Source organism: Lepeophtheirus salmonis, chromosome 12 (assembly GCF_016086655.4).
Source record: "Lepeophtheirus salmonis chromosome 12, UVic_Lsal_1.4, whole genome shotgun sequence".
NCBI lineage: Eukaryota > Metazoa > Arthropoda > Copepoda > Siphonostomatoida > Caligidae > Lepeophtheirus > Lepeophtheirus salmonis.
The window spans coordinates 2,603,210-2,622,313 of record NC_052142.2 but is presented as its reverse complement, the minus strand read 5'-3'; the positions used below and the strand labels follow the sequence as shown (position 1 = coordinate 2,622,313).

The 19,104-nt window shown below is 31.1% G+C and overlaps 2 protein-coding genes across 9 annotated transcripts in view; both read right to left on the bottom strand.

Moving 5' to 3' along the window:
- The window catches only part of LOC121127214 (uncharacterized), a 36,613-nt gene that overhangs the window by 12,312 nt on the left and 5,197 nt on the right, over positions 1-19,104 (bottom strand). For 7 of the 8 annotated variants that reach the window (XM_071891849.1, XM_071891846.1, XM_071891850.1 and 4 more), the window contains exons 2-4: positions 2,454-3,294; positions 2,165-2,401; positions 2,037-2,108 (exon numbers count right to left, since the gene is read on the bottom strand). In XM_071891849.1, the coding sequence (XP_071747950.1) occupies positions 2,037-2,108; positions 2,165-2,401; positions 2,454-3,172 (1,028 nt within the window). In that variant the 5' untranslated portion in view covers positions 3,173-3,294. Of the gene's footprint in view, positions 1-2,036; positions 2,109-2,164; positions 2,402-2,453; positions 3,295-14,337; positions 14,472-19,104 lie in introns of those variants that run through there. The other variant, XM_071891848.1, reaches the window with a different exon arrangement.
- Positions 4,706-19,104, bottom strand: part of gprs (speckle type BTB/POZ protein) — a 54,927-nt gene continuing 40,528 nt past the window's right edge. The window contains exons 6-7 of the transcript XR_011782297.1: positions 13,163-14,506; positions 4,706-13,038 (exon numbers count right to left, since the gene is read on the bottom strand). The gene's annotated coding sequence lies outside the window, so the exon portion shown is untranslated. The remainder of the gene's footprint in view (positions 13,039-13,162; positions 14,507-19,104) is intronic.

Sequence of the window (19,104 nt, the reverse complement as noted above, 5' to 3'; positions counted from 1 at the left end):
GTATTCAGAGTTAATCTCAGAAGATGGTTAAATATATATAAATTATGCTTGAATTTGTTTACCTTCTTTCCAAATTGTTTGGAGAAAAGTTGTTATTTATTCTTTAGTTTTAGATTCATTTTTTTTTGGAAGACCATTGGCAATTTTAATTTATTTCTAAAGTGGTTTGTTGTTAATGCTGTGCTCCTTTAGTTGTTATTAAATTGGATATCTTGTTCATCACTATTTACTCTATATATTTGGAATTTATATAAAAACATTATACGGTCACATTATGTATCGTGACCTCTTGCTATAGGACTACATTTAAGGTAAATTTTTCAAGGAAAAATATTGCCTATGGGGGAAACTTCATGTACACCACTAATCAAATTCTTGAAAAAGAGATTCCAAATCCGGACGTTGAAGAATCAGTATGAATTTTTAAATATGGATCGAATTTCCGGAGTATAGGAGAGTACGAGTCTCTTTAATTGTACTACCATTTTAAGTCACTCAGACACTAAGATGATAATCGGATTGACGGCTTATAAAGTTCATGAAAGTATCTTCCTGGTCGCTGACGAAGATTCGGCTTCAATCTTTTCTCTCTGCTTCTTTTGTTCAGGTTATTCTTTTGGAAGCCCTTTATGCCCTTAGATATTTATGTGGCATCAATTAAGTTCCCACTCGCATCCAAAGAATATCTTTTGGAGGTTAGGGCAGTCTTATAGTCTTTGTCTAGCCTTGCTTTCATTATCAATGTTCCTCTCCAGCTGCCTATTGGTTGTTCTTAACCATTGACTGCATCTTTCTTTTGAACTCAACAACATACCATGCTTCCCTCAAACATGTATCGGCCTCTACTTCCATGCCATAGATATGATCAGGTTCCGGTTTAAACTCAGAGGATATGAATAGAACGGCATCGGGCTTTAGATACTTTTGGCATTTGGCCATGTTCTTGGGAAGAACATCTCTGTTCAAAATGTTGAAAACTAAGATAAAAAGCAGAAGGACAAAGTATTAAACTTGTTGACCATACTATTTGATCAAGCTAACGGTCGCAATGCTATACTTGGTTGACTGCTTAAGTAAATGTCAATATTATTTCATGATTGTTGTATCATAACAAAACTATTAGTCGTTATTCTTTAAATGTATTACAAATCTCAGATTTGTCAAACATTCAACTTTATATTAAATGTTGACATATGTTTTGAGATCTCACAACAAAAGTTAGAGATCTAATACTTTTAGAATAATTGATTAAAGTTGATTGAAAAATTTATTGAGCATATGATTTATATACTATTCACAATATTAAATCTTTTAAATATTTAGAATCCCGTGATCTTTTTATAGCTCTTATAAGTAATGATGCAATTTATTAATCTATAACTATAACACGTAAACATTACTTGTGTAAATTACACATCACCTAAATGTATCCCATAAGTTTTCAACACCTCAACCTCCTCTACCCCTTTCTTAAAGGGGGTAAATACATCTATCATACGTATTCATGCAACATACTTCTAAAAACTTTGCATATTAAAATTTTCAGACCTTAACAATTATCCCTTTCAATATGAAGATATTACGTTATTTAGAATGTTTTTGGTTTGTTTTGGAGAGAAAATTCAACGTTAGTCATTTTCATACTTCTAAAATTTAATTTATCATAACATTTTCACTCCGATAAACAAGACAGATTTTAAATGACAGGACCTCACTACTTTACAAGGTCAGAAGATTATAATATGCAAAGTTCCAAAAAATATGTTTTTCGAAATGTATATGTGTACAGGCATGATAGATATGGTAACCCACCTTAATTTTAAAACTTTTTTATTACATCTTGTAATAAAATTACAATATTAATATAATTACATCTTGTAATAAAAAAGTTTAAAATACATACATATATATTAGATAATTAATTCCGTCAAATAGTATTACTGTAAATCTGAGGGAGTGACATCTCTTCCATGCCCCCCTCCTACCTGCAAACTGCGTCCATGCAATATATATATATATATATCTATTTTACTTACTTCTTTCTTGTGTATTCTTGAAGACATGAACCACTGTCTGTTTTGGTGCAAGATACATTAGTACTGAGATGACTATCATAGAAAAATAAAAATAAAAGAACCAAAAAAATATTTATTTTTAAACTTACTAACAATGAGTAATTTTAATTTTTTGATGATATTTATGAGTATTTATCACAACGAGCCAATCTTTTTCAATGTTTTTAGCCCAACCCGGTTCAAGAATAGATTCGTGAACATTGCAAGCATTATCTATGAATATCTTTTTACGATGACGTAATTGCCTACTAATATTTAAAAAAAAATCTTGATATTTCGTTCGAAAAGTTGAACCCTCGGATAACATAACTTGCTCTACAGTCTGTCTAAAGTTAAATAAACATTATATATTTTTATTGTTACATTCAATTGACTTACATAGGATAGTTCTTGTCACTTGCTTCACAAAAGCCATTTTCTGATAGACAGATATTATTATTTACTTCGTTCTTAAATGTAAAATAATTCTCATTTAATATAGTAAAGTTCTTATTTGAAGTTATTTCTTTTGAAATAGTTTTTTGATTTGGCAATTTGGTTATGGATGTTGGGATGAATTGTGAAATAGTAGAAATAGTAGTTTTTAAGTAAGTGATGTCATGCTGATCAATATCATAGTAGTAATAGTAATAATAATCATCTAAATCTTTCTCATCATGAGTCTCTTCTCTTTCTTGTCCATTTTGCATTTGATAAATAATTTTCAATTTCTCTTGCAGATCTATTGGTTGTAAAAGAGTGGTTGGTAAGAATGTAACCGCTGTGAGCGGTGTAGTGATATATTTATTCTCTAATATAGATGCAATTTTTGGTGCTGTTATTTCAGGAAGTTTTTTGAATTTTTTATAGGTTAATTGTGATTTTCGAGTAAATGTAAGTTTCGCTTTTGATTTATAATTTGCAGTTGAAGAATTATTATTCCTCTGACCAATAATTAATATTGGTGTTGTTGTCTTTTGGAATTTTTTTTTCGAATAATATGGACGGAATGATTCAGTATAGTCAAAATTAATGCTTGAATCCAAAAATGGTAACGTAGTGAACTTATGACGTGTTCTGGACTGTGGTTTGAGATGGAAATTTGAGTTATTTGTCATATATGCTTTTTCACGTATTTTTTCTATAGGTAATTGTTCATAAAGATCCAATTCAATATTTCGTTCATTGGATGTAAAATCATATTTTAAAAAATCTTGAGTTTTTTGATTTGTAGATGTACCTTTAAAAAATATAATAAGTATTACTCAGTGCAACTCCATCTAACCAATTAAAAAACATAAAATATATATATATATATATTATAAGCTAAGTTTTCAAAACATCATATTAGTAGTATTTAAATATAGAATCTCCTTATACCATATCTTAATATTATTTGGATTGCATCCTCATAAGTAGGGATGTAAATATTGGCTAAATTCCCGTAAGCGTAAATTAAAAAAATATGTATAAAAGTTGGTAAGAACAAAGAATGAATATTCTTATTAATTATTTCTCCACTATTTTGAAAATTCTAACGTATCAGCAAGCAAAAAACACTATAGTCTATAAGAGTCTATGTCAGCAGATATGTCATCTTTCAAAGTTAACATATTTTTATGAAATTTACCCAGGGATGGTTTTACGCTCCCCATAATTATGTCAATATTCATCCTTACATATGTGTTTTAATTATTAAAAAAACATATATTTTTACATAAACAGACAAAAAAAAATTGAAATACATCTTGAGTACTACTCAGCAATAGCTATGACCTTAAGTTTAAATTTTCGATTTCAATGGACACTATGAATTGTTATGATAATTATTTCTGTGATTTAAAATGTATATTATTTGGAGAATATAAAATATATATATATACAATCAAACTAAATAATTTTTGGTGTCATATAACCTCTTCACATTGACACGGAGAAATATTGAGGTTTGAAGATTCCAATATGTGGAGTCGATAGAAATAAATTGTCAATTACCAAAAACGTTTTTATGTTTACATATCTTATAGTTGTAAAAAAACTCAATGAAAAATCATACAGAGCATCTATTTTAACAAAATTATTTATAAGATTTTTTTTTAAATTATTGCAAAAAATAGTTGAATTTCTCAAATTAATTAAAGAAATAGCCTGTTCAGTAATGAAAAAGTAAAATATACAGATAATTAGAATCCAAAAGAAAATTGATACTCTTGAAATATGTTGTTGTGTTTATATTATTATTCATATTCAATTGAATTAGGCCTTAAAAAGCCATAGTTGTATTTAAATCAAATAGGTACTACCAAAAACTATTTATCTCGGAATAAAAGTTGCTCATATTCTTGTATCCAACGTGTTGCAGAATAGGAAATAAAATAAAATATTACATTATTTGTTAAGTACGATTATCATATCGATAGACAGATAATATCAGCTGATTTTAAGCTATATTTCAACTGTTGATATCAGCATATATAACAAAAAGGATATTTATCTTAATAGAAGTCAGTGCTACATCTCGCAGGGAATTTAATCTGTCGTATGGATAAATTATATTATTGATGGAAGATAATTCCTTACTCTTATCCACGGAATCCTGGACACATGGAAGGCTTACACTTTTTTTTTCACATTGCAGTATGGGTAGAAAATTTTCTTTTCTTTCCTCAGAAGTGAGCAATAATTTATATATGAGTACAATCAACCTTCTATATAATTTATAAACAATATATAAAAATAAGCATCTTATATTAGTATACATTTTATTGATTATAAGAGATTTTTGATTTTTTTTAGCTTTTTACAATTTTTTTATGTTTACAGAAACATAAAAAGTGGTCCAAAAGAGCTGACGGAACCAGTTAAACCTTGATTCAATAAAATCGCTCTGTACTTGCCCAAGAAAAACGTACTGAAAGTCACACCTTGTTAATAGGTATTCCACTACACTAGCAGACTATATCACTGGAGTGAGCGTTTCTATTGTGAGACTCATTTTGTGATTTTGTGCTTCCTCATGCGAAAGCTTCGCCCAGGTATTAAACTTCTCAAGATACTCCAAATTGCCATGTTCTGAACTAAGCAATTCTTTAGAAGTATCTCTTTTTCCAATCCCCGTTGAAGGTGTCTTGCAATATACGAAGTGCCAACAATTTCTTACAACAGAAAAAAAGTTTTCAGTTATTTTCCATGTAGGGTGTGATGAGGAGTAATATTGAAAAGCAGCAATGGTGCTCTCATGAAAAATGCCTTCAGCCAGTAAAATGTTTGTTTTTTCAATAGGTGTTGGATATAGTAATCTTGAGGTTAAATTGTGAGTAGTTTATACGGCCTTATGTTTTTAAATCTCATACAAGTCAATGACGTATTGAAAATTTGTAGATGAGAGGTCATTATCACCGAAACAATTGTACAAGTTTAAGAAGTTGTGGGTACTATCAAAGATACGAAAGAGAGGGAAATCTGCATCAGCTCGATTTGCTATACTTGGTTTTCAACATTTTTTATAGAATTTCTTTAAGTAGCATTTCCTGATGGGACTTGTATTGTTCATCGAAATATCTATAACATTAAATCCGATTTTAAAGAGCTCAGAGTTTATTTGCAGCATTAAATCATATAGCGTTTCTCAGTTGAGGTTAACAATTGGATAAAGTGTGACAGTGTCTCGATAATTTGAACATATTTATTTTATTAAGAATCCCAGCAGAGTTCTTCTTATCTTACCTCCCTCCTGTTCCGTCAATTTTTCCTTAAAAACTCGACCCTTTGAGCAGTATAAACTTCCTTCCCTAAGAGAACAACTTTTTCCTGGAAATCTGATAATCATCTACATGCAGACAAGTATTCTCTGAATGAAAATGATAACTCCACATTCATTGTAAATGAAGAAAAAAGTTTATTTGGATGAATAAGCAAATCCCAAAAAGCCTGGGGAATAGCGTCTAAGGGTTTCAGGAGAGTTAAGAAGAGTGAGTTGTTCACAGATACATATCTTTTTTTTTTCACTGATGAGAGTCAAAATCCAATGAAGAATTTTTAATAAGCTAATTAAAATAGTTCACAGCATTGCAAATGGTATCTTGCATTGACGGAGAATTAAAAGATTTTATATAGGCTAATATATTTTGAAGCTTACTGACAGAAGTGCTCTTCTCTACAATTGTTATGTGTTGAATAAGAATATGATGCACTTTGATATTCTTATAGAAGAGTAAAAATGTCCGATTTATTTGAATAGAAAAAGTGAATGATTTTTCAAGGAACCTTTATTTTGAGTCTTCCAAGCAATAAATAAAAATACAATTTTTTTTGTATAATAGATATTAGCTGGATGTATTTCACTTGTAACTTTTGAACATAAATCCTCATAGTCTCCCACAGAGCCCATTTTCCAAAAAGTGTCTTCATCTTGTAAAATATTGAGATTTCCAGTTAACAAACCTTGTTGATGAAGTGGTTTTTTTAGTTGTTCTCGAATGTTTGTAATTAGACAAGTACTTAGGAACATTTGGAAAAAGTTTTGGAATTGAAGAAGGTTTCAAATTTCGATTCTCGTGATTGATATCCCCCGATTTGATTTTATTTAGATTGATTTTTTCGATAGGATATATGGATTTTCACGGACCAATTGTTCCTACGAGTTAATATATTTCCTTTTGAATATCCTAGGAACACATTAGATCATTGCATAGCAATGTAACTACCTTTGCGTTAGAGTTAAGATCGAACTGACCAAATCTGAAGTAACACAGTTAGGAAAATTCCTACACCTAGATTAAGCAGCATTTGAAGATCTGCAAGCTTTTGACATCACCTTAAAATTAGATTCCTGCAGGAAAGGCGGCCATTCAGGACCCTCACAAGAAAGTGAGGAAACTGCGGAAAAGGTGATAGACCAAGATCAAAATTGTGAACCCTGTTTTGATAAGTCTAACCAACACCAAATAACTACAATTGTTTATAATAGTACAAGTAGTTGCACGGAGGAAATCGTAAATACCGGCGTTGATGCTTGGACTAATAAAAATAATTGTAAAGATACTCCAAAGGCCTAGAAAACTGACAGTGTCAGAGAAACTGCTACTGAGGACTACGTAATGCCCGATGAGCAAGGAGAAGACCTTCTAAATCAAGCAAAAGGTGTGAAAGACTGGAAAAAATTCAAATATGTATTGAAAACATTCTGATGGCAAAAAACAGTCCAAAATAGATTTGTCCTTCGATTTGACTGCCGAAATCCTATTATTGGATAAAGCCAAACAAAAGAAAACAAAATGATTAGCTGCTCTTATATCAACACCCAACACTACAAAACAGCTAACTCTGAATTAAAACTCAGAAAATCTCAAATAGCCTGAATAACAGAGCTATACACCAGTAATAGCTCAACTAAAAGTCTCGCTCTAAATGGGTATACTATGCATTGCAAACAATGTTTCAAAACCAAGAGCATGCATTTGAACTACTAATCATTTACATCCATGTTTTGTTCCAGAATTCTCTATTAACATATGTACATCGCTTTCATATGAGAGATACCAAGAAATGCAAAGAGACGAGGAAAATCTTTGTAATTTTAAATTTATGAAATGTACAAAAAATAAAGAAATTATTGATTATAACTATAAAAATAAGTTGGTCTTAATGTCAATTTCTGCTGTAGTAGCACATATACCCCATTGTATGATCGTGTTTTTTTTCGTGTGTATTTATAGATTTGTAATGTATGTATATTTGTACTGTTTTGTAATGCATTTATGTACTATGGTAAAGAACAATAAATTCTTAACTAGCTCAGTGAAAAACAAAGGGAGTTCCCATTCTCCAGCTACTTCATTGGAACTTTTGAATTTATTCCTCCTAAGGTTAATACTACATTGTATTCGACAATAAAAAAAACCTATTTGATCGATTTGAGTCTTTGAGTGTCATTGACATAAATAACAAAAATATTACTTAGATCTAACAAATTGAAGAATGGTATTAAGTCTATTTATAAAGCTTGATTATTGCACAGCGTCCTTATGCATAATTACACATCCATTACACTTCAATACTCACTTCCAATTCCTAGTAGTTATTATTTCGATATTTGTGTATCTTCTATTAGTGAAAAAAGTAATCAATGTCATTCCTAAGCAAATGGATTCAAGGTAAGACTATTTTTAATATTCAAGAAGAAGATCATTTGTAATTACATGATTATTGATTATAATGATTAGTTTATTTCTGTCAGAGTCCTCCAATGAACAAAGAAAATTATTATTGTCAAATTACATTTATTTTTATTCAAAATACACTCCCAGGAATAATGAGGAATTAAATTATCTAAATCATATATTATTTCTAATCAAGCTTAAGACCCCTATCACTGAGATTGAAGATAATAATAATAATTTTGATATAATGGTTAAAACAATGAAAAAATAATCACCAGATAGTATCCAAAAAGTTATATTTAAATCAGTGTTGAAATAAATAAGTTATTTAATTGTACTTATTACTTTGTATTGATTCAATTTTAAGCTTTGTCTTTCAAAATTTGTAAATTTTATGTTTAGTTTTAAAATGACGCAAGCTCGTATAAAATAAAACTTAAAGATTATAAATGTTCTTAAAAAGAGTCTTTTTATATTGAATAGTTTTTAAGTCAATTTCAATAAAATACATTAAGTTATATCTATAATATTTTGAAATGTGTAAAATAATATATCGGTGAGCAAACTAAAAAGGACGCTTAAATAAAATCAAGTTATTGAGAAATTCCCCTTTTATTTATTTATTTAATAAATATAATAGTGAAATTCTATAGACATATTTGGTCCATTATGGGGTTTATGTTCAAATTTGTAGGATGGGATGAGATATTAAAAAATACCAGCTACAGGGCTGCCTAGATAAATCTGGACAAAATTCAATCGATAATAAGATAGGTATGCTTGCACTGAGTTCACATAAGAGTGTCTCAATTAAGAGGCTGGAGTCTTGTGCATAATATTCTTCCGTTTTTGTATCAAATTCAACACTAAGAGTCACGGAATAAACCAAAATATCGACTGCTTTCGAACTCGCTCGTGCAGGGCATGGAGCATTAGCTATTGCTAAGATCCCGGGAGACACCAGGAGCACTGTCCACAACATCTACACCAGGTTCAAATATGAGGAAAAGTAGGGAAAATCCCCACATAGCCCTGAAGAGGACCGTGACGGCTGATCCATCCTTGAATCAGACAACATTGTCCAGGAGGTAGAGTTAGGCTCGCAGCACCATCTAAAAGGCATTGGAGAGCTGGGTATGCCATCCTACAAGTTATCTGTTGACTGAAAAACAGAAGGAAGTCAGGTTGGCCCACTGTAAGACTCTGTTCTATAGGGTCAAGGCGTACAATGCAGGTTACACCATCATTTTCTCAGATGAGAAAATATTCACTATTGAAAGCAAAAGAAACTCTGAAAATGAGAGATGGCTCTTTCTGTCCAAGGACACTGTCCCCTATGATGACAAGTCCAAGAACTCCAACTCCATCATGATCTTGAGTTCCATCACCAGCACAGGAAAGGGTCATGGCACTATTCTTCTTCAATAAGGGAGGAAAGGTCAATTCTACAGTGTATGTGGAGACTTGAGGTCCACTGTGCCTCCGTGGGTGCAAGCAACACGTACAAAATGTCAGCCAAGAGTCCATCAGGATCAACTTTTAAGATTTCTGACCCCTAAGCCCTGTCCCTACTACTTTCCCGATTGCAATCCGTTGGAATGCTTCTTCTATGAAAAGTTGGAAAGGGAGATCTGCTAAAAGTACCCCAACAGTATGGACAGCCTGAAGGTAACCATGAAGAAGGAGTAGGCAAAGACTTCTGCTACAGATGTGGAAAATGCCTGCAAGAGCTTCAGGGCCAGGATCGAGAAAGAGATTGCCACTGAGGGCAGTTAAATTGAATAAAATAATACATAAATGTCAAACAAATATTTGTTGTTGTATTGCTTATATCTCTATATAGCCTACCATTTTAGAAAGACAATTTTGAATTTTGTCCGGATTTATATTGGCAACCGTGTATAACTTAGGGCCTTCAATTGTTTAATGTTACTTTAATTGTCCCCATTATGACCTCTCAAATAGACTATATCAATATCCTCAGATATTTATTACAACGGAGTTATATGGTAGAATAAAACGAGCTGATACAGCATAGCTTTACTCACCAAGAAACAATATTATTTTTATTACTTTCAATATTCTTTATAAATAAATCAAACCCATCTACAATTATTATTAAATGCCATTTTCAATAAATTTCTCATAGTGAGTTCCCCGAAGTGCTGACGTGCTTATATTTTGAAATAACTGGGTATGCTTTTAAATAGTTAGTTAAGGTTTATTTTATGTGCAAAAAAGAAAAAGAAGAATAATGTTCTTACTTGTAAAGTGAGGGTTTTTTTAATCTACAAAGTCATTTGTGAATAATTATAGAATAAATTAAAAAAAAAAAAACCCACAAATATATGCAGTTTAAAAAAAAAAAGATATTATCGACATCTTGGGAAACATTTGGGTTGATATTGAAACAATTAAAAGAAGAAAACCTTCATAAGCTATCAACGCAATCGATTTCAACAATGTATTTGTAACTTAGATGCATTGTCAAAAATATTAGTTTACCTATAATTATGAACTTAGGGCATCCAAGAAATTACTACCAAAAATACTCTTCAACCTTCTTCGAGCTCATCCTTTTTATTGAGATTCTATAACTGAGATTGAAGAAAGAATGAGCACTCCTATTATACCTAATACGAAGAAGTTGTAGATAGGGAGTGTCTGGTTTCTTTAAAAGAATTTGTGGCTCCAATAGAAATTATGACCGTTTCTATATTAAAACTATAAAGTGGGTTGGGAATTCTTATTGAATATATGAGGGGAATGATCTTTATGCTGATGATGTTACCATTAGGGCTGGGTAAACATCGGAAAAGTAATTGGAAAAGAAAATCAAGATAATGTCTCTTTTTTTAAAGAGTAAAGTATAGAACAATGGGAAATTCGCAAATGGCTAAATCATCGAAATTTTATAACATTTGGTCCTTCCTTAATACCAGAAATACAAAGTTAGAAATCGAAAACTTGCATTTTCAACAAGTTGAAGCTCTTTGCCATCACGGGAAAAAGACTCAAATCTGTCTGGAATCAAATATGGATTTTTGTCCAAAATAATTTCGGCCTCCTTATAGCCCAAATTGGAATATCTCTACTAAATTGTTTTGGGACATCTGTAGTCAATTGTGGGCAAAAGTCGACAAAAAGATATAGAGTCTCTCAAAGTAAGATTTTTCCGGGAATATCAATATAATTACTTCTAATTTTGCAATATTTTCACATTTTGAAAATTGATATGTATCAGTAGACAAAGTAGCACTATAATTATCTTGGATAGCAGATATGTTGTTTCAGAGATACAGTATTTTTGATAGTATTATATCAAGCGTGTTTTTTTCACATGCAAGAGTTTCCATTTGTTTAAATGTTTCTTTAATTGGTCGAGTGGAGTTACGTTGGTTAAGTATAAATAAATATAAAGTTAGGTTCGAGATAAATCTTTTTCACGAGTATGACGTCTATTCAGCTGTGTCACTCTATCTTGCCAGGATTTATCATCATAATATAAGTTGCGACAGTATAATTTCTAATTTCAATAGACATCATTTACACCAGGGATGGGCAACTTCCATGATAAAGAGGGCCAAACAAAATTCAGAACTATTATTGGAGGGCACATGACCACACACTTCAAATAAGTAGATATGACTGACGCTACAAACGATTCTCAAAAGGAACACATATTATATGTATTTATATCTGTATGTTTATTGCACCAACATACAGCTATTTCCTAAATATAAATGCATCTTTACATATCCTTAATAAGCAACAATATAAAACATTTGCTTAAAAAAAGTGGAGAAAGGAATTATAACTCCTTCATATGTACAATTACCTCACATTCTATACTAGCAATATTAATTGAATCTACTGATAGATCTGTGGTTTGGCCTGCTGGCTCACAATGGAGTAGTTGTCAATTCTTGTCTTTCCAATCTGCATAAATAAAATGGAGTATTATCGGGGAGTCTGTTTCTCTCTTTGGATTTTATGGGCTTCATGGTGGAAAAACTGCTCACCCAAATGTAAGTGCTCCCAAACATGCTGGCAATTGAGAGGGAAAATCTCTAAGATATGGAAAATGAAAGTCTCCAAAATGAAATTCCACTCTTGTTACGCTTTCATTGAAAAAATGGGTCGGCTTGTAGAGTTCAAGATGTAGCTTGGATGGTTTTGTGCTGACCACAGCAGATAAGAGATCTATGAATAGCACAATTTGTGGTTCCATTTCGTGGAAATCTTGGAAACGATCGTAATTGCCCCTATAATTTTTAGAGGTCTGCTTTGTATTTCTGGATTTTTTTTTTTGCACTTGGGACTCTCTTTGCGAATCTCAGCGTACGCCGAGAAATGTGCCAAATTAGTACGGGGGAAAGAAAGGCCTTTGATGAACAGCCTGAGTTTGTGCTGAAATGTATTCATGTGAAAATAGACGTCACACCCTATTTGATTTCTCATCTGCGAGAGTGTGTTGAGGTAATTGAGATGCACAGTGATTTTTTTCAGAAGGGCCATGTCACAACGCAATTTTGTATCTTTGACATGTCCACATTATGCCCATGTATCACAACTAAAAGCTGTTCAACAAGAAAAATGGCATTTCCGAGCGTAGTGAAAAAACCTCTCTCAACACTTTTCTTTAATCATCCACCTGATATCTGTATGCAGTTTTAAGTAACAATATTAGGCATTCACTTCATCCAAAAGAGAATTAACCTACTGGGAGATAAAGATCTGTTCCCTCTTCAGATTATAAGGGTGACTTTTGTAACCAAATCTATGACATGGCCCAATTTCAGCGACTTTGTGTAGAGGGCTTCCTGGAAAGATTAGAAAAAAATAGTTGCAGTTAGAAAATATAATGTTTGTATGTCTTTCTATATTTGTGTAACCACGGCACACCAGGTCTACAGTACATCTCACAATTAATATGACGCTACTCACCTTATGGATGATACAATCCAGTATAGGGCAGTTTACACCGGTCTGCCTGATTATCCCAGCGAAACTCCTTTATCTTCCCTGCATTGCAGGTGACCTATCCGTAACAACAGTAGACAGCTTTTTCAAGCCACAATATTCACTCACAACACTGGTAACGGCGCTGAATATATCGCTGCCTTTAGTGGTGACGTGCAAAGATGCCAATTTCAATAACTTCTCGTGCAGACAAATGCATCATCAAACGTTCGTACAAAAACCAGTAGTTGGCTAACATCCATCATATCTGTACTCACATTTAAAGCTAATGAGAAGACTTGAAGTCCGGCATGACTTGTTTCAGTTTTTCCTCGACATGATCGTGGATGACAAAAATCCTCAGTGTTACTGTGCGTCTGGACAAAGACACAGTTTCAAAGTTTTTAGCCCTGTTATTGTCACCAAATGCTTTGTTCATTTTCATTGTACTCTTATTAAACACTTCTCCAATCCCACAATGACTACTTTATGGTAATCTTTTTGGGCAGATAATGTCTTCAAGCAAATTAGACACATTGGTTTCCATTTGAAATTGGTTAAAAGATACTCTTCTTCCAATTTTGGCAAATAAGTGAAATTTTCTCGGTCAAGTTTTCTCTTTTTGCCGCTGCTAGTGGCCATAGCTGTTTAATTTTTCTTCTCTAAAGCGAAAGGTAATCTGGGCCCTGCTATTTTTTGCTTTTTTTTTTTAGATTAGCATATATTAGACTAGAACTACCCGTATTATTTATTTTATTTCAAATTATTTTATTAATAGATACTAAAATAAACTTGCTAATCCTCTTCCTAATTCCCTTTTTTTAAATCGTATTTAATATGCATACATACATTTACTACTATAAAATAATATTATAGTACATAGGTTGTACACGTTTTATATATTTTATACCCAAACAAACTTGCTGATCAACGTGACATTCATACAACTATAATATTATATTATAGTAAATTATTTTGTTCAATTTGCAGGCTGCACTGAGTGTGGACGAGGGAACTGTGCGGTTCCGGGGCTGCCAGTTGCCCATCCCTGATTTAGACTTACATTTACTTATCATTATTAAATATGTTTATAAAATGTATAATATTGCATTTATAAATTAACTTAAAACTACATGTAAAATAACCATAATCAAACGAACTTATCATCTTGAAAAAAAATGTTATTTTTATCCATGTATACACCATTGAGTTGTACATAATTATGTATTGATTATATAAGTTTATAACTAAGGTTTTCTTATATATGTTTGGAAGAAAAACAATAAAAGACGATGATGGGACCAATCAAAATTTGTATCCTTTGAAAACCTGTCAAGAAAAAACATATCTATATGTTATAAAATTTAAACAAATATCTAGAAATAAAAGGGTTTTAAATATATATATCTTCAAAAACACTTACATTTTTACATAAAAAATTTCACACACATAATTATACAACTTTTATTGAAATTTATTAGACTAACAATCAAATATTCTAAAAAAATTCAAATCAGAATTAAAAAAAGATCAATCATTATTTATATTTTAAAATTTAATTTTTTTCATTAGATAGATTTTGTTAAGTAAGTTTATATGTTAGGTAGCGACACTTACATACATTACTTTAAGAATTCGAAATTTGCAACAAACCAATTAAATCAATAAATAAATTTATTTTTGAACGCATAACTTATAACTTCCATTCAGTTTTTTTTCCTGGCACCTCAGGTTTTTTATAGTGACTGGGGACTATTATTGTTCAGAGTTCACTAATAGACTTAATCGTGTTATCTATACAACAAATTAAAATAACTGCCTTAAACACCCTAGGAAGATTTAGGTATGATAGTTGCCGAAATCCTGACTTTTTTTTCGAGGCGTATCTCAAACGTGAGTTGGATCGTGGTTTCTCGAAACATTCAGGGATTCATCTGATTTACTGCAATTTGGATACATTGATATGATTGAAAATCGTAGTCTTTAAAGTCTATGAGCTCAATTGTAAAACCATACTCGTGGTCTTTAAAGTTTAAAAGACTCATTGTAAAACCACACCCATTCAATCAGACTTCTTTGGATATATTAGAACATTAATAGCTAAGTAAGAGAAAATAAGAAGAATACGAAATCTTTAACATTCAAAATAATTCATTTGGTAAAAGAGGAATAAATAAATAAAATCTTATCGAGTGATAAACTTTAGTCAGAATAATGATACAATTCATTACTTTAGACAATAAGGATAGTTTGGTTTGAACTTTTTCGCAGAACATCCCGATATATGTATCTGAGTTCACTTATAGTACACTTGAATCAGTCTTTTTTATGACATCCGGATATATTTGATGCTCAAAGATAGAAGAGGTTCTAGTGTCTCACTCGGTGGATCTCATCTCCTTTAATGAAAGTACCATTCATAGTACAAATGTCATTTAACGTCAAAATATGTTACTTTATCATCCATTGGCTCAAACACACATCCATCGCTTTATATCTTGTATAGATTGATTGTATACTTCTATTAGAACTAAGGAGTTAGACAGAGAGAAAAAATACTCGAAGGAAATACTCAGTGAGGAGCAAAGAGAGTTCTCATCCTTCATTCGCAGCTCTTTTATTGAAACTCTGTCCTTTCAATGTATACTTCATTTCTTATCCTATTTTAGGTATCCTTAAGTGTCATTGATGTCCTAGATATATTTATCAACAAAGTTCCAAACATTTTATTCCTACATATATGCAGAAACAGTTCATGGGAACTCTAACGTGATAAGTATGTTCATAAACATAAACGTGTTTGGATATCATTCTTCCGAAGATTTAGGATCTATACCTCAATATACTTCCATATATTAGCTAACTAGTTCTTTATAGTTAGAGGGAGCTATACAACAGAGTTTCTAATGTTAAACGTTGGACACACTAAGTTATCATTTAGGGATAAAAGAGTTCCGGGATTTGCATACCTTAAGTTTAAAGTTGGAGGTATTGGGTACAAAATATAATGCTGAATATTAAAATTTATAACTATTTTACATTTTCTTCTAATTTTTATTTTCTTTAATTCTATGTAGTAGTCAAGACAAAAGTGAGGCTAGAACTAAAGGCCTCACTAATCGGTCGTAATGTTGAAGAAGATAAGACAGATTATAGAAAAGAAGCAAAGAGGAAGAAAGGCTGATTAGGAATAAAACCCTTGGACCAAGCCAACACTAGTGTTTATAAAACTTCAAAAGGTGGATTCACTGAAGTGGTTTGTTTGGATGGATCCAAATTTGTTACAAACTATGACTATTCCTAACATAAAACTTATCATCACCTACTTATATTTATTTCACGATCTTCTATAAATCTATAAATGATCATATCTCAACTTTCAACCTAACAATTCAGCCTTACATATAGCTTGTAACACAAATTCATTTTTCCTTCTTTATTAATTGAACGCTGAACAGAACTCTAAAAAAATTAATGGAAGCCCAAAAATTCAGAACACTTACATGCTTGTTTATGACCATCTGTCTATTCTAGCTAAGATCGAATCAATATACAATGTAAAACAGAAAATGAGATTATTCTTTTGTTTATCAGTCCTACAAGATGAAGAATGCCGTGAGGATATGAGAATAGTGATCTCCAATTTCACATTTCGTAAAGATATGGGGAAACTAATGTCAGAGGAAGTCAGGAATATGGAATTAGCATGGAACAGAATTTTTATAATATACAGCTGTAGGAATGCGGTGAATAAAAAAAAACAAAACTCATACAGGGTAGTCCTGATAAATTGGGAAAATCTTTTGTAGGCTTATTACGAAAGAACTAGATGGGATAGAACCATAATTTATTTTTTATTTAAAATCTACATTTAATGACATTCAATTATTCATAATGAAATGTCTCAACTACACAGCGCCGGCACTTTTCGGCAACCTCATACGCAGTCGAGACTCAAATATTAGAGCTCCCTCCTTAATAAAGTGGTTGCCACTTTCTATAATTGAGAACTAGTCATGGGAGAATATACTCCATTAGAAGATATCTTGAGTAGAATTATTTTTGATACTTTGAGTACCAGAATAAATTTATACTGCAAAAAAAATGTAATTTTTTACAAAGATATCTCCAAAACTTTATGAACTATGTAAGTTTAAGCGTTTTTACAGTACTTAATATCCAAGTCGAAATTGGAGGGATCTATGTTTATGTTTTGGCTAGATATAGAGTGGAATTTATTTTTATTACCATCCTCTCATAATTTATCTAGTATATCATAACTTCCTATGATTTTTACGGTGCTTTAGACACGAATCATTATTTTCACACTTTTTTGCGACGAATAAGCTATTTAGACATGTGCCATCGCGAACATATACATTCTTATTGAAAGGTTTTCCGATAGAAGTTAAATTATATAAAGTAAATGACACTAAACTCTTTGATCATCGAGGATTGTAATGACATATGGATATGTCTCTCTATAAAAAAAGTTTAAAATAATAGACAAGCTGAAGAATGACTTAAAAGGATAGCTATAATTGAAAATATCCGAAATAAAAAGATAACAAAATGCATAAAATAAAATAAACTAGAACAATTATACCAAGGGGCTGACCTATTTAATGAAGTAAAACTCAAAATGAATACGATAGATGAACTGTTTAAAACTTGGGGGAAAAGAACAAGAATATAAATAAAAATTTGTATACTATTGCAGATGAAATAGATGTGATTGGAGATATCATTGCAAGTCATATCGAAAATTGAAAAATCCATTAAAAAATCGGGCCAAGCTAAATAAAGCACTAAGACCATCTGGTTTAGGCTTCAAATTTTGTAAGAAATATGTGAATCACTTACGTAACATGTTGTAAAGTTTTTATGTGAAGGTATTATGATATCGATCCTTGGATTTGTGTGTGATGGGAGCATTGTTTTATATATATATTTTAAATAATAAGTATCCAAATTATCTCAAGAATCTGTGTCCATATACAAGGCAGAATTCTTTGAATATATTTTGTTTCTTATGGTCTTGCCAATAGATTAAATATAGTTTTAAATAAGAGTGTACGGTTCTCAATTAATGACATAATAGACAATATATCTACAAAAAATTTTAGAGTCAAACGAAAGTGTGTTGCTAATATCAATCAACTTTAAAAAACAATTTCATACTTTGTCCCACAGTTATATTATTCTGAATCTGCAACGAAACGTTTTTGAAGATTATATTATTCGTTTGGATGACGTGATTGTATTGAAAACTAAAACTAAAAATTTTGGAGTTATTTTTTTAAAGAGGGGTTCATTTCGTCTGCACTACTCTTCATTCTATGTTTTGACCACTTAATACATGATATTTATCAAAATGAAAAAAATATTGATTTTAAATCTTTTACTTCTAATGTAAAATATTTATTATATGCAGATGAATTTAGATTAATGATAACTGGCACACCATTAAAACCAATAAAGGCAATTAATATGTTTTTATACTTTAAAATAATTCACTAATAGAGCTTGTCCGGAAATAATTACTGGAAAAAAGAGGTTCTAAGTCCTTTATCCACCTTATTGGTGAAAGAATGTCCTATTACCAAGACAACAATCTAAGATGTAGTCAAAATAAAAGGAATCTAAATTACAAATGGTGATCTATTTAAGTTTTGAGGTCATAACTTCAAATTGTATTAGAACCTAATTATCAATTAACATATTAGCCTAATTAATAATCCTTATTTTATATTTCACATTAAGAGCCTTTTATGTGAATATGATCTCGAATGGATCACTTTATACTTGCAATCCTTGAATTCATTTTTATATATGGATGGACAGATTTCCACTCCAGAAAGGAGTCAATTCTACTCTCGTATGAGGTTTAGCTTGGTTTGTTTTTCTTCTACGTATAAATTTCCATC